Source organism: Vitis vinifera, chromosome 4, assembly GCF_030704535.1.
Source record: "Vitis vinifera cultivar Pinot Noir 40024 chromosome 4, ASM3070453v1".
NCBI classification, from domain to species: Eukaryota; Viridiplantae; Streptophyta; class Magnoliopsida; order Vitales; family Vitaceae; genus Vitis; species Vitis vinifera.
The window spans coordinates 19,853,387-19,867,466 of NC_081808.1; the positions used below are offsets into that span (position 1 = coordinate 19,853,387).

General features: G+C 34.9%; 1 protein-coding gene across 4 annotated transcripts; it reads right to left on the reverse strand.

Annotated features, from left to right (window-relative positions):
* Positions 1-171: 171 nt before the first annotated feature.
* On the reverse strand, positions 172-12,349 carry LOC100242719 (uncharacterized). 4 transcript variants are annotated; one of them, XM_010650841.3, is made up of 26 exons: positions 12,119-12,349; positions 11,472-11,633; positions 10,178-10,343; positions 9,919-10,035; positions 9,648-9,784; positions 9,402-9,561; positions 7,332-7,399; positions 6,864-6,971; positions 6,601-6,716; positions 5,346-5,520; positions 5,155-5,265; positions 4,993-5,071; positions 4,755-4,898; positions 4,483-4,596; positions 3,538-3,659; positions 3,372-3,454; positions 3,172-3,296; positions 2,955-3,075; positions 2,725-2,862; positions 2,061-2,157; positions 1,821-1,946; positions 1,332-1,424; positions 1,131-1,236; positions 881-1,023; positions 717-803; positions 172-609 (listed from the first exon to the last, which is right to left on the reverse strand). In XM_010650841.3, exons 1-26 carry the CDS (start codon positions 12,272-12,274, stop codon positions 481-483), a joined length of 3,183 nt encoding a protein of 1,060 aa, XP_010649143.1. In that variant the 5' UTR covers positions 12,275-12,349; the 3' UTR covers positions 172-480. The 4 variants fall into 4 exon arrangements, with proteins under 4 accessions (XP_010649143.1, XP_059592400.1, XP_010649142.1 ...); XM_059736417.1 differs by having other exon boundaries at positions 717-799; positions 877-1,023; XM_010650840.3 differs by having other exon boundaries at positions 3,172-3,305.
* Positions 12,350-14,080: the final 1,731 nt, after the last annotated feature.

A 14,080-nucleotide genomic window follows, 5' to 3' on the forward strand; every position in this document is an offset into this window, starting at 1 on the left:
ATTGGCTTATTTGTGGAAGTTCATTTTTAAGGGAGGATGATAATGTGGAACCACTTATTCCTTCCATATGCATTTTAAGCTTCTTCCTTGTCTTCCAATGATCCTATCCCTACTTCAAGTCTCCAACAAAAATACAACACAAGAAATATAGCTCATACGGTCACACATAAGTAGAAAAATTGATAGGCATCACCTGCCATTTTTTCAAAGTTAATATCAAGATTCTGGTTTGCTATTTCAAAAATAAGCTTCTCCTTGAAAAAATTGATATATACACAATGTTGGTTTTTGCTACCTCTTAACTGGACTAGGAACAAAAATTGATAAAACAGCATGCCGCTCTAACATTAAGCTAAGCTCTTCAAAATCGTGGAGCCCCATTGTGGTTAAAATGGGTTACCAATGCTCACCAATGAGAATATAAATTATACGCTAACAAAACAGTGTTTAGCAGTTTCTTTTTATCTTTTGGTGCAATGCTCAGTTCCTGAGCCTTGGGGACTTGAGTAGATAAATACTCCTCACAAACCCTTTCCCGACCTCACCGACAGCTTTTAGCACATTGACTGGATCTTTTTCCTCCTCATTCTCTTCACTTCGTCCCCGTTTCTGCAAAAAGTGAACCCACAAAGAGATGATGTTTATATCAATAGTATTAGAAACTTTAACCATATCTTTTCATTTATAGGCAACTGCTAAAACATATTCTTCTATACCTTTGAAGATGATCTCTCCCACATCATGCCAATGGCATCACCTCCTAGAGAATCGTACCACAACTTGAAAGCGTTTGGAAACTCTTCCTATAGATATTTGGGAAAATTTTAGCAAGGAGAAAAAGTGCCAAGAGTAGTAGTCCAGAGGATTTCTAAAAACTTGCCTCTAAATCCCCAATGAAGCACCTCAGTGGATCAAAGTCTACCAGTAGCGTATCTTTCAAATCTGGGGAGTTTCCTTTCATGTGTTCAGGCAACAAAAATGGATGAAAAGCCTTGCTAGCATTGCCCTGAGCAACATGCTTCCCTGCCCAAGATATGCATATTATGAGACAAGAACCAAGATTATGCACTCTTGCAATGAAGAGAAAGTATAAAATGGCAATATGGGTTTCCACCAGCCTTCTATTGTACCTTGGTTCATCTCAGATGGGAAGAGAAGACGTTGGGGATAAGGCATTTTCTCCCTGTGGAGAAGAATTACAGCATCATAGTTGTTCAAGGGAGTACGGAAAAGACACTGCAAATGCAAATTTGGGTTATAACAATTCAGAGGCATAAAAAAACAATTACAACACCTGAACCATGAATTAACATGTGAGCAATGTGTCTCACCTCCCATTTGTAAGAATCAATTTGACCCCCCAAAATAAGTTTAGTCAATAGGTTTGCACTGCTTCGGGCATAGGCCACCAACCTTCTAAGCTCCTTTTAAATAAAAGATGTTCCATGTCAGAGAATAACAAAGAGCAACACCCATACTAATGAAGCTTTTTCGAGGCATAATTATTTATATCACCAGCCGATATAAAAGAATGTCCTTTGTGGCCATGTTTTAATATTCATAGAGCTGCTCTGTCTCCAACCAGAATTATTCTGATTTTCTTTTTCTTTTTAACCAAAGAACATTGAATAAGGTTTTCTAATGGTGAAAAAACAGCCATAAAGAGGTTGACCAAAAAAAAACTCATTAACTTAGAAAGAGCCATAGCAATGCAGTAAATAAATCACTGTGCTGATTAACTAGAAAGCATGAAGAAACAAGGTACAGCTTAGCCACAGAAAAGATCATGCAGCCAACTTTGGGTTGAAGAAACTACTTACTGATGAGTTTGGTGAGAATCTGGTCCAAGCTTCAGATGCCTTATCATAAGCTGTTGCTAAGAACATTGCCGGGTTTACATTTTGGGCATTTTCTTCATAACCTTTTCTACTTGAAGTAAAATTCTCCTATCCAATTGACAAATCATTGATGCTCATAAATCAAGAACTGGTAGCATGAAAGAACCAACAAATACTGTATATGATTTCACAAAAACAATAACTTTAAGCTGCAGCACTTACATTAATCTCTTTTTCATCACTTGGGCTCAAATCACTATTTATGTCAACCACCAAAGCAGAGAAATTCCAGTCATACTCTGATAATAACCGTAAGAACCTGTCAACCAAATTAAGTTAGGTTGTTACCCCAAGGTGGACTGGGTGAAATAGTTCCTAAATATTACTTTCCATTCATATATTACATGCACATGTATCAGGCAAAAACAAACTAATGAAGTAAACAGAAAAAACAAATAAGAAACTGAAATAATTAAAATTAGCTTCATTTTTTTTAAAGTAATCATAATATAAATTTAATGTGCCTGAAATCTCCTAGAAGGGCTGGAAGAGAACGCTCACAATTCATTCCATCACCGTGATCTGTGTTACAGATGCATCACCTTTGGGACTTAAATTTTTATTCTCCCTCTCCTCTTTTCTTTTGGGTGGTACAAGAGAGTCCATTTGCCTAGCTCAAAGGCTAGACTCCTCCCCATTTTTTCTTGGAGTTTTAAGCCCAAGAACTTTCCTTTATAGGGAGACAGGAGATACCATTAGGCTACAAGGGTCAGTGAATAAACTTCTGATATTCATGATTTTCAACAAATCAAGAAAGCAATGGACTTTGAAATTCATGATTAGCATGTATAAAACAAGTAGAACAAGTTATTAAAGGGAATTCAACCTTAGAAATCCTGATATCCGAGAGCAAGGCACATAAAATGGTAAAGGCTTCAAAAAGAGATATGCAACCAATAGCTCAACTGCCTCCTCGACCAAGCAAGCTGAAAAGAGATGCGAAGCAACCCATCGCTTCGCTAGCCTTCACAAAGAAACAAAGATAAAATAAAACAATCATGTCAGGCAAAGGATAAGAATGGAAAAAATTATTTTGAAGGAACTTCAAATCCTCACCGAACAACTGGCCCATATATTGGGTAACAACCCTGTAGACCATTAATCATGCTAGAATGCTGGCCACGGGTAAAAAGTTCCTTGTCAACAGAAGAAATATGCTTCAGTTGATTACTCCCATCTACAACAATAAAATAGGTTCAATGAGTTCAACATCACAACAATCTGAACAATCCACCAACACTTTGTAATCATGAATAAAGGGAAGTACACTTACTTTGCCTATTCAACAAACTCAGGCCTCTTTCATGCAAAATTCTAAGACGAAATGCATATCCAGACATAAAAACATCCACATTTTCCTCAGTAGCAGTGCAGATCATACCCCAATTGTTCTGGAGACTGACATAACTGTATCATCAGATTTAAGAAAAATTACAGTCATTTTTGTGAATCAGCAAAATCAAACTGACCTACCTTTCTCCAATTCTTAGAAGGAAAGCAGATTTAGTCTTCTCAATAGCTACATCATCCATTGGCCAGTTGCCTGAACCTTCCAACTAGATAATAGCCAAAAACAAGTCTTCAGAAACTCTCTAAATAGCATTAAAAACCGAACCATGACTAGTCGCATGAATCTTGCCTGAATCATAACTTCCAATGGTTGAATACAGGTTGAAGTGAGCTTATTTAATCTAGGAACAGCACTCTTTTCGTTGGCTAGGGGATGAGGTTCAGGAGGGAAGACAGATGTAAACCTGAAAGCTGTGAATATTGATCAGCGCATAGCATCCATGATTTATGCAAATCAAACACTCTGTGTACATGTTAGAATATGAAAATCTTGCTTTAATAAAGAGAAAAAACATAGCTTCAGCAAAAAACCTATATTAAGAGAGCAATTACACAAGAGTACATATAATACAATTACATATATTATATTTGATTAGCTTCTTCCAATTCATGCATTATTAGAATAGAGGTTTAGATAAATTAGACAAACTTGTATGTTTGTGATGTAATAATATATGTTGTGTGTGTAAAGCTAGGAGATATAGGATTGAACCCTTTACCATTAAGCTAGACTCAGTCATCAATCGCAAAGAAAATTACAATGTATTAATATTGAATGAATTGCCCTCAAAAAATACTTTCCGTGCTTCTTATTCTGTTTCAAGCTCAGACCATCGCTTTTCCCTATTTTCTGTGGATGCTCTTTGGCTCTTGTTTAATCTAAAAAAAAATTCTAAAAATTCTTATCAACTATTAATGTTCTTTAAATTGTATATAAAAAAATTCTTTAAACATCATACTGTGTTTCTTACTGAAATAGCTAAGTTCTTAAAATCAATTACACAATTAAATGAGAGATCAACAAGTAAATTATTAGAACTAATGAAAAACAATGGTAATATAAGGATTAAAAAATTTCAGGTTTTATATTTATTATTTACTAAAAAAATTTCTTTTGTTTACTATTATCAAAGATTGCCTCCTGTAGAAGAACATAAGTAATGCAGCAAATCAGTAAAAAAAAAATAAAAGAGAAAAAGGGTATAACATGGTTATTTCAGATGAGAAAAGAAACCTGAATCTAAAGGCTGCACACTAGACACCTTCAAAGGAATGTCTTTGAGAAGATGTAATCGCTTTGACAACACTTCAAATGCCTCAAGCAAACTTCCAGAAAATGAGATAGAATCTGAAAAATTATCACATCCTTTTCTCAATCACTGTACAGTTTGAAGAGAAGAAAGCCATAGCACAGACAAGAAAGAATTTTTTTTTTTTTTGATAGGTTAGCACAGACAAGAAAAAAAGTCCAAAAACTATCAGCAGGTAGTCACCAACTAGTTTTACCTCCAACACCATTAACCAGAGAGAAATCAAGTTGATCTACAATATGCACGATATTTCTTTCTGACAAGGAAAGGTGCCGCAAAAGGAGATATTCGGTAATCCTTTTTATGATGGTATGCCTTTCCCATTGCTTGCTTTCCCATACTAGCAAGTGAGATAACATGGTCGTCATTCCAATCATCTTAAAACAATAACCTTGAATATTGGCAGCCAACAGAAACATTAGTATCTGCCTCACCTGTGCTTTCTGCAATCATCCCATCTTTAAATCTTCGAAGCTCTGCTTTCTCTCCCCAAAACTTCCGGAATTTAAGAGCCTAGTTCAGAATGCCAATTAACATCAATTCATACATCATTTGCCATGTTTGGAATTTCAAAATCAAGAACAGAAGTCAAATACCTCATCTTTATGCTCAGCATTTGGACCAACATCGACCACTCTAAAAGCTTTCTCTAAAGAGCTGACTGAAATCCCAATGAGCAATGGCTCTCGATCAAAGATTGATAAACCCTAGAATCATAACATGGTCAGAACAATTCGATAGAAATTACATAGAATCCATATAGAAATTTAGTCCACCAATTTCATACATTTTCCACATTGCATTCTGAAGTGGCATTTTTCCAGCTAACACGGATGAACTTTGCTCTATCACTCAATCCTTGACACAGAAGAAAATGAACTTTCTGCTCAAAGGATCTCCAACATTCCTCATCCAAGCAAAACCCCAATGCATAAACATCACTATTTCCTTTCAAATTCAATCTAAAAGAGCAAGCACATAAGAGACAAAGGAAACAGTTACATATCTTTGCTGAAAATTACAGAGAAAGTTGATGATTAATAGGAGATCAATGAAATGTGCATAAAAGTACCATCAACAATGGAAATACATAATGTTATGGGGAAAAAATTAACTCTTCAGTACCAACAAAGTAATCAAAAGGTTACTCCAGGTTCAATTTTTGACATAATATTGAAAAGGGACCCCCATTAACAGAGTTTTTCCAACCATATGTGCAATCAAGATGAATGGTTGGCACATATTTCAAATGACAATGAAGAAAAAATTGCAATGATGGTTATAGCTCTCCAATGGACAAGGAGTCTCTAAAAGATTCATGGACCATGTTACGTGAATACAGCTACCATGCATAGAGTTGGCATGAATGCATATTGAGATGGCAAATTCTCAAAGACAAGAAAAATAAAACAGCACAACAATATATACAACATAAGTAAAACAGTATGCATACGTACAAACACACACACACAGACACACACAATCATACTCCTTTATCCCACCCTCCTGCTTCTACCATTATCAAAACCCTTAAGAATCCTTCTTATGTTCTTCTCTTTAAAATGATATTTTCCCTATATTTAATGATAAAGCTGAGTTCCATGCTTCTTCTTCATCCCTGACCAGAGTCAGCTTGCATGCAAAGCATGTATCAGAAACCAAAAAATTAATTGAAAGTTTGGACACATGCAAGGATGACCAAGTATGATAGACACAAAACAAACAGGACTCCTCAATAAAATTCTCCATGTATGTGAAATTCCAAAAGTTTCATTTGGTCTAAAGATAATAACATATTCTCCTGGGCTGCTACTGTAAAAATGAATATAAATGCACCAAATAAAGTAACATGAAAAAAAAAATAGAAAAAAAGATCATATTGAAATAGGAGTCAAAAAGGCCCTGTGGACAAAATTCTTTTATTTTGAGCTAATTAGAATCTCAAATAAAAAGCAGAAACAAAATAAAATCAGTTTGGCATTTCCTCTTCCAGTATAAAACATCATGAGACCTACACCAAGCATCAAATAAAGAAGCTGTACCTCATGCAGTAGTCATATTTAGCTGGATAGTCAATCTTAGTCATAAAAAGCTCCTCAAACCCACCATCTTTACATTTGCCTATGCAACTAAGGGTCAAAACAGCCTCATCTTGGAGCTGAAATGTTTTTTGAGAGGGAGAAAAAAAAAAAGATAGATACATATTTGTCAGACAACTGCAGTTGCTTGAAAAAAGTGCACAAACACTAACGGAAGATCCATATATTCATCAAGGAGCCAAATTTAATATGGTTACAAGAGGTACCTCCAAAAAGCCACCTCCTGTAATCCGGAACGCCAAATTAAAATGAGCAAGTGACTCAGATATAACTACAGGAAATAATCTTAAATATTGCTTCCTTTCCAGCAACTCCTGAGATCATAACGAATATAAATGAGCTCTAACATGCAAATGAATGAAAATCAATACTTTCAGGACACACAACAGTTCAACACCCAACAGTTAATGAAATAAAGGAACATGATTTCTTGCCTTTGGTAAGAAGGCATTTTGAAACTATCTCATCCAATTAGAAAAGATTAAATATTCACAAGTCTAGCAAGCAATATCATAAAGGATCATTTGGCTGAAAGAGAGGTTTGTATATATATCAACTACATTATTTTAGCCTACACTGCATTGTAGTTTGACCTTACAGTGTGTTAGTCCAAAAATATTTAAATCCATTTAAAAACATAAATGAAATCCATGAAGGGTCAGGACATAGTGCACCTCCTTTGAAATATTCAGTAGGCTTTGAGACTTGAAATAAAGACCAGTATTCCATAGCTTAGATGTGGCTGCAAAAACAACAACAACGATAACCACCTTTATTATTTTGATTAGGATAAACATTATTCTTGATTAAAAAAAATTAATGTTTGCCATCAGCTCAATAAAGCTTACACTCCAATCAGCTAGCTCTCAGTTAGAATAGAGAAGAAAAAGAACTCATGGAAATTTGGTTGCTAATGTCAGACAGAAGAATGATCTTACTGTTTCCAAACAACATCTAAATGGTTCTCTTATGTTTCTCTTCCAGATCAAAATTTTCTCATATTTTCACTTTAAAGAACTAGGAAATATGGTAGGCAGGTTAGTGTTCCTGATGTCATAAGAAATAAGATATTGGAAACCAAAAAAGCATTCTGCCTACTCTTCCATATGTAAGTTGTTACGGCATAATATGGCAGCCCAAGTCCTATGAGCTTAAACTTTTCAGAAAGTTGGTTACTGAACATAGTAATCAGAGTTCTAGTTAACCACTGAACATGGAGATCTTGGGTTCAAATCCTCCCCCCATATATTAGTCTATTTAATTATTGTCATCACAAATTTATGATTCATCTGCGGCTACAACTATCTGTGCCTCCCACGTGGTATGAGGCTACACATGAGCGGGAGTGTTACAACATGAACCAAAATCCAAGCAGCTTTAAACTTGTAGGAAAGTTGGCGCTTCAACATAGTTTCAGAACTTTTGTCAACTTCGGGTTTCAGGTTCAAGTTCTCCCCTTAGTTTTTTTGTCTGCAGTTATATCACTGTTTGTTCCTGTCACATGCGGGGTATGGGGCCACATCGTGGGGCCAAATCCTAGCAGCTTTAACTTTAGGGAAATCAGTTACTCAACTTAGGTGAACTACGATACACGTGGATGATGGACTGGTTAACACTCTTTAAAGCATCTCTCAAAAAAGCAATCAACTGACTACCAAAATTCCAACCTTGGAACCCACACCAACGATCAAAAGTCTTACTCAAAACAAAAAGAAGCTTCAAGATTTTGAGAATCATTAAAATGATGATTAAATAATAGCATTTCTGTGCACACAGAAGTAAGAATGGGCAGACAAACCACCAAGTTTTCAGTTCTCATGCCTCAATGTGAAAAGAACATTCATGATTCCTTTTTATTTTCTTCCTTTTTTATTTTTCTTGTCCTCTCTTTTTTTTGGGTCATGACTACAGAGTTTTCTTTTCTTCTCTTCTTTTTTCTTTTCTTTTCTATTCTTTTCTTTCTTTCCTTGTCTATGTCTCTCCCAGGTCACAACTACAAAGCATTCACAGGCCTACCTGCTAGGGTTTCACCTGAGACTTCAGGTTTCTAAGTCACAATCCCGGCCAACCAAAATTGATTCTGTTGATGAATTATATGGATATCAGCCCTGCATTTACATTTAACACACACCACTTTGCCCAAACAGAATCATACTCCAAGACAATAAACTATATATGAATTTGATTACTGAATCTCAATTCTCACATAGGTATTAAATTATAAAATTTACAAAAACTTTTGTAGTTTCATGTCCAACTATTGAACAAATTTCATTGTTCATAAGCCATACCTCTAAAAATACAAATTATTCACTTAAAACATCTTTCACAAAACTTAACCCTCCCTTGGTTGTAGAGAAAACATGAAAACAAGGAAAAAAAATAAAAGAGAGAAAAGGAAAGGAAATGTTTTGATCTTATGCTCTATGTTTTTTTTTTTTTTGATAAGTAAATGCACAGAAAAAAGATTGATCTTATGCTCCATATCGCTTTTGTTTTTTCTTAAATAATGGAAAAAAAAATCACCTCAACTAAGCTAAACTAGTTGTATCATGATCAGTTGGGAGGAAACTTCCATTTTCTTGGTTCCAGGCATGAAAGATTCAAAATTCAAGCTCTTAGTTTCATTTCTTTGCTTCTCTTAACTTTTCACAGCATACAAAAACAGCACAAGAAAAGAGGGGGAAATTTGACTCGTCAGCGGTATTTATTGACTGCTATGCAAGAGGAAAAACTAAACATACCAATGAAATCCAAGGTCACACGAAATATCTGCATTGGCTTCATTGAATTGTTAATGAGATTCCTTCCAGAATCCGTTGCAAGGTATGACATTATGACAGAGATCAGAAATCCATTTAAGCAATCATAAGCATATATCGAACTTCTCTGCCGAGCCCATACCTGCATCAATAAAACCAATCTTCATTTTCCAAGTCCAAAATCATGCCACAGAATCAACTTAAAATGGCCAATTTATAATACCATACCTTAAGCAAAATTAAAGCCTCCCCCAACTCCTTCCAACCAAGAAAAGTTCGCTTCACAAATTCCGCATTGTCCTCTAGAAACATGTCTTCCAAAATACTACTATTGTATTTTGGTGTAGCCTGAGGAGTACTCTCATCTTAAAAATTCCACAAAAGAGAACAAATTTCTTTCAGTGCAACCAAAATTAGAAATTAAAATAAACAAAAATGAAAAATATAACCAAAAAACTTTAAAATTAGAACCATGCTTGAATTGAAGACAACATACAACCTTGCTTCAAAGAACAAACATTGTTCCGCTTCAAGTTTAACTTCAAAATACTAAACAGGGATGTTGCCGTAGGTATTATTCTCACAGAAAGCCCAGGAACTTCAGCAAGCTCCATAGCTACAATTCCCCAGAGGAAAAATTCAGTCAAGGAAGCAGATTTAAAATTAGTGGGAGATGCAAAACAAAATGAGACCATTTACACAATTCTTCAATGTAAAAAGAGCAGAACTTTGGATAAAAATCTGGCATAGTAGCAGACCTGGATAGACAACCAATACTGGTTTTCGAGCCTCATTTTGTAGGGTGGACCATTCAACCTTTCGAATGAAGGAAGAAGAGTTCAAATACTTCTTGATTATGCAGAGATAGAGGAACCTTTTTGCATGGTAACGGTGATTCAAATAGTCCTTCTCATGGAAACACTCCTGTCATGAAGGAGAAAATGTTGAGATATACAACTTAATTATAATGATTGAAGATGATACCATTGAGCAGTTTATGGATTTATGCACCAAATAACTTTCTGCTAATCATAAGTTTGTAACTATCATCTCAAAATTTATATATCAAGTTATGCAATCATTTTGTAATGACCTAACTTTTTGTAATGTGACCATAAGTAGATTTCATCTTCTCCAAATTCTATTTTTAGAAAATATCATTCCAGTACTGGCCTAAGATTCTTCTGAATAAACTGTTATGATCATTGATAGACAATTAGATCAACAACCAATTCGAGCACATGGACCATTAGCTCTAAGGAATCACCCGTACTAACCATCTTTTGCATCTGAAAAATCTTCCTGAATCCCCAAAAATTCATTTCAATGATTATTGATCATTTTTCCATCAAAATCTAAAAGCTGGCTTCGACAATTCAATGCATGCAATGCATGCATGATATCATCATGGATTACAAGAAAGTTTGGTAAAAGCATGGGAACCCATTAGTTCCCTATTTGCAACCCTCACAACCAATTCATCACTCCTAATATTGACATTCATTATCAAATTCACAAACTACACATGGAAAAGTATGTAATAAGGTAATTGGGTGCAAATTGCCCATCAAAAAAATATTTTTTAAAATCCCATAAAAAATAAGATGATGGGATGCAAACAAGGCATTTGAAAATCTTAAAAGTCAAGGCAAAAAAGGTTTTCTTGTTGAGTTATCCATGGTGGCCGTGACCTAGATCTCAAACCTCATTTTCAATGCTCTTGGAACAAAACCGCAAAATGAATCAAACAAGAAAATAACAAAGAAAAAATGGCATTCATCCTTTTACCATTGTGTTTCTATTAAAATTCATAATCTAAATACTTTATTCACTGCACTTTTCCAGATTGATCTGACTTACTTAAATTGCATATTACATAGCATATATGAAAATGTACCTGCTTTGCAGTCATTCTATTCATGATCCTAGTGCCACAGGTTTTGTACCATTACCACATCAATCTAATCAATTTAGTAATAAATACAACTGTGAGGTCAGGGTAGCATCAATTTGTGCAGAGAGAGAGAGAGAGAGAGAGAGTCCACTGCATACCTTTGGCAACCTAACAAAAAGATCAATATCTACATCAGGCTTTGCCACACAGCGTATTGAATAACTACCACCAATTTCGAATAATTTTGGCTTCTTGAAGTTGAATTCAACTTTATCAGCGCCAATGTCTCTGACAAATTGTGGAGCAAAATCTGCTGTAACCTGCTCACATGTCAACAACACAATAAGCGTCCAAGACAATAGCATTGAAGAAAAAAAAAGGGGCACCAACAAACCAAACAATCAAACATAACAACACCCGGTTTGGTTGCTGAGTCAAGAGAACTGTAATTTTTGAAGTCGTCTTGATTTCCAAAAAAATAAAAATTCAACTGAACTAATCATATTAAGCTCGAGATACGTGGAGGTTAGTGGATTCTCGGGTCACAAAGGAAATTCAAGTTTATTTTTCTTTCCCCGCATTTGTAACCAAGTAGCACACAGCATAACAAAACTTCCAGTTTCACGATTTTTCATTATTTTGAAGCAGACAAAGGTAAAACCACTGATCAAGAAACATTCAATGACTAGTCAGAATTTTCAGAAAGCAAAACAATAGAAAACTCACTATCAAAGTTCCACCATTTTTTCAGAAACAAACAGAGGGTTAGGGTTTTTGAAGAAGAAAAAGCTTAAAAGAAATAAACCTTCAAGTCTTCAGGGATTGTATCGATGGCTTGTTTAATGGCTGAAACGGTGTCGTCGACGAGCTTTGTTGTTGCAGAAGAGTAGTCGAGCTGTACCTCCTTCAACAGCTCTCGCACCTTCAAATCCATCGGTTCCATAATCGTATCAGAATCCATTCTTCTCTGCTACTTTCCAAGTCTCCAAACAACTGTTTTAGCGGCTCAAACCCTCAGACGAAGCGGAGACTGTCCTAGGGCTTTCTCAAAAGGCCATGAATGGAGATGGGCCACCCTCTCATTTTTGTGACACCTATTCTCAGGCCCATTAAACGGCATTGTAGTGGGTCGGTGTACTCCATCTATCTTATGGATGGGCTGCATGAGCCCATCTAAGGGTAGTGCCTAAGTGGGCCATCTTATGATATGGGGTACAGCTGGGCAAATCATTGTTAAACAAACCTAAATTTGATATAGATAGAGGTGGTGGGGATTCTGGGAAGGCAAAATGATTAATCCTCTAAAATATGTCTCATTTGATTCATTGATTTATTGGCATATAGAACCAACTTTTTTTATAAATATGTTTATACTATATAAGACTGTTTAAAGAAGAAAGGTTGAGAGAATAGTTAGAAGATGTAGCATTTTCCTGTTAAAAATATAATAAAAATTCAAATAAAATAAAAATTATTAAACATGTATATATATATATATATACAAAATAAAAAATACAAAAAATAAATTTTTAAAACTTAAAAAAAAAACTATTAAATTTGAATTTTTATTTTTTTTATTTTTAGTTGAATCTTATTCTTTATACATTTTGTTTGTTATTGAAAGAGAGAGATCAAATGAGAAAACAAATATGAAAATTAGGGAGAGGTGATTCAAACCATAACTTATAAGAATTTTTTTAAAAAAAATACCATGATTAATTTTTTTAATTATATGAGTGATTTTCATATTTTTAAAAATATTTCACAAATTTTGCTAAACAATTATTTTAAAAAAAATATTATTTTAACTAAAAACGCTTCATATTATCATCGGAATCTTTATTTACTCGTGTCATATTATTAAACTACAATTCTTTATTATCATTTAAGGTAACATGCACAGCCAAAAACATTAAACCACGTGAATTTTGTCACACCAATAAATTAATAATCGCATAAGATTATTTAGGAAAAAAAAAAAGTAATTCATCTAAAAATTAAATAGCACATTTTATGATATTTGATATTAATACGTATTCCAACGTATCTTTGAAACCATGGTTCAGGCATAGCCCGCATCATTTTGTGATTCGATAATATCCATTTTACAGGCGAATCCATCCAGTCAGTTGTACAGGCCACAGAGTCAACAACAACTTCCTCTTTCCTGTCCTCCATCGTGTCATGCTGTGAAGCTAAAAGCGGGTGCTCTGTGTGTGTCGGTGTAAACTCGAGCCAGAGGCTGTCTCATGGATCAAGCGCGCGGTTCAATAACATAAACAGTGGCTCTACTTTACTTGGAGCGCCTGCCCTACGACTATGAAGTCACCAGCTTTCAACGAATGAATGGGCGCTTGCACTTGTGAGAGGAGCTCTCTGTTCTCCATTGAAACTTGAAACGACATCGGGAATATCGAGTTCTGAGGAATGTGGCTGGTGACCTGGTTTCTTAATTAACGAGATGCAATTCTCCTAATGTACTGCCTCACAACGGAGCTAAGGGCCTAAGATCGTGGGCACGAGGAGGATTTTTAATTTATAAATTTATTGTAAATTAAATAAATTGATGAAATATTTAACCAATTATTTTCATGTTTTATTTTCAAAACTGATGGAATGGTATCCGAATTGTTTGATCAAGTTGTTAATGACTCATCCGGTTGGATTGTGACCAAAAACATTTGATGAAATATTGGCCTGCGCACCTACCCATGTTTTCTAAATTTTTTTTTATGATTTTTGGACCATCTTAAATTATTAAAATGAA

What these genes read in the sequence shown, in the direction of transcription:
- LOC100242719 (XM_010650840.3), bottom strand. Translation starts at nt 12,274, where the DNA reads ATGGATTCTGATACGATTATGGAACCGATGGATTTGAAGGTGCGAGAG. An exon ending in AAATATGACTACTGCATGAG is followed by an intron (nt 5,521 to 6,600) that starts GTACAGCTTCTT and finishes TTGCTCTTTTAG; the next exon opens with ATTGAATTTGAAAGGAAATA. An exon ending in GGGAGAGATCATCTTCAAAG is followed by an intron (nt 610 to 716) that starts GTATAGAAGAAT and finishes CACTTTTTGCAG; the next exon opens with AAACGGGGACGAAGTGAAGA.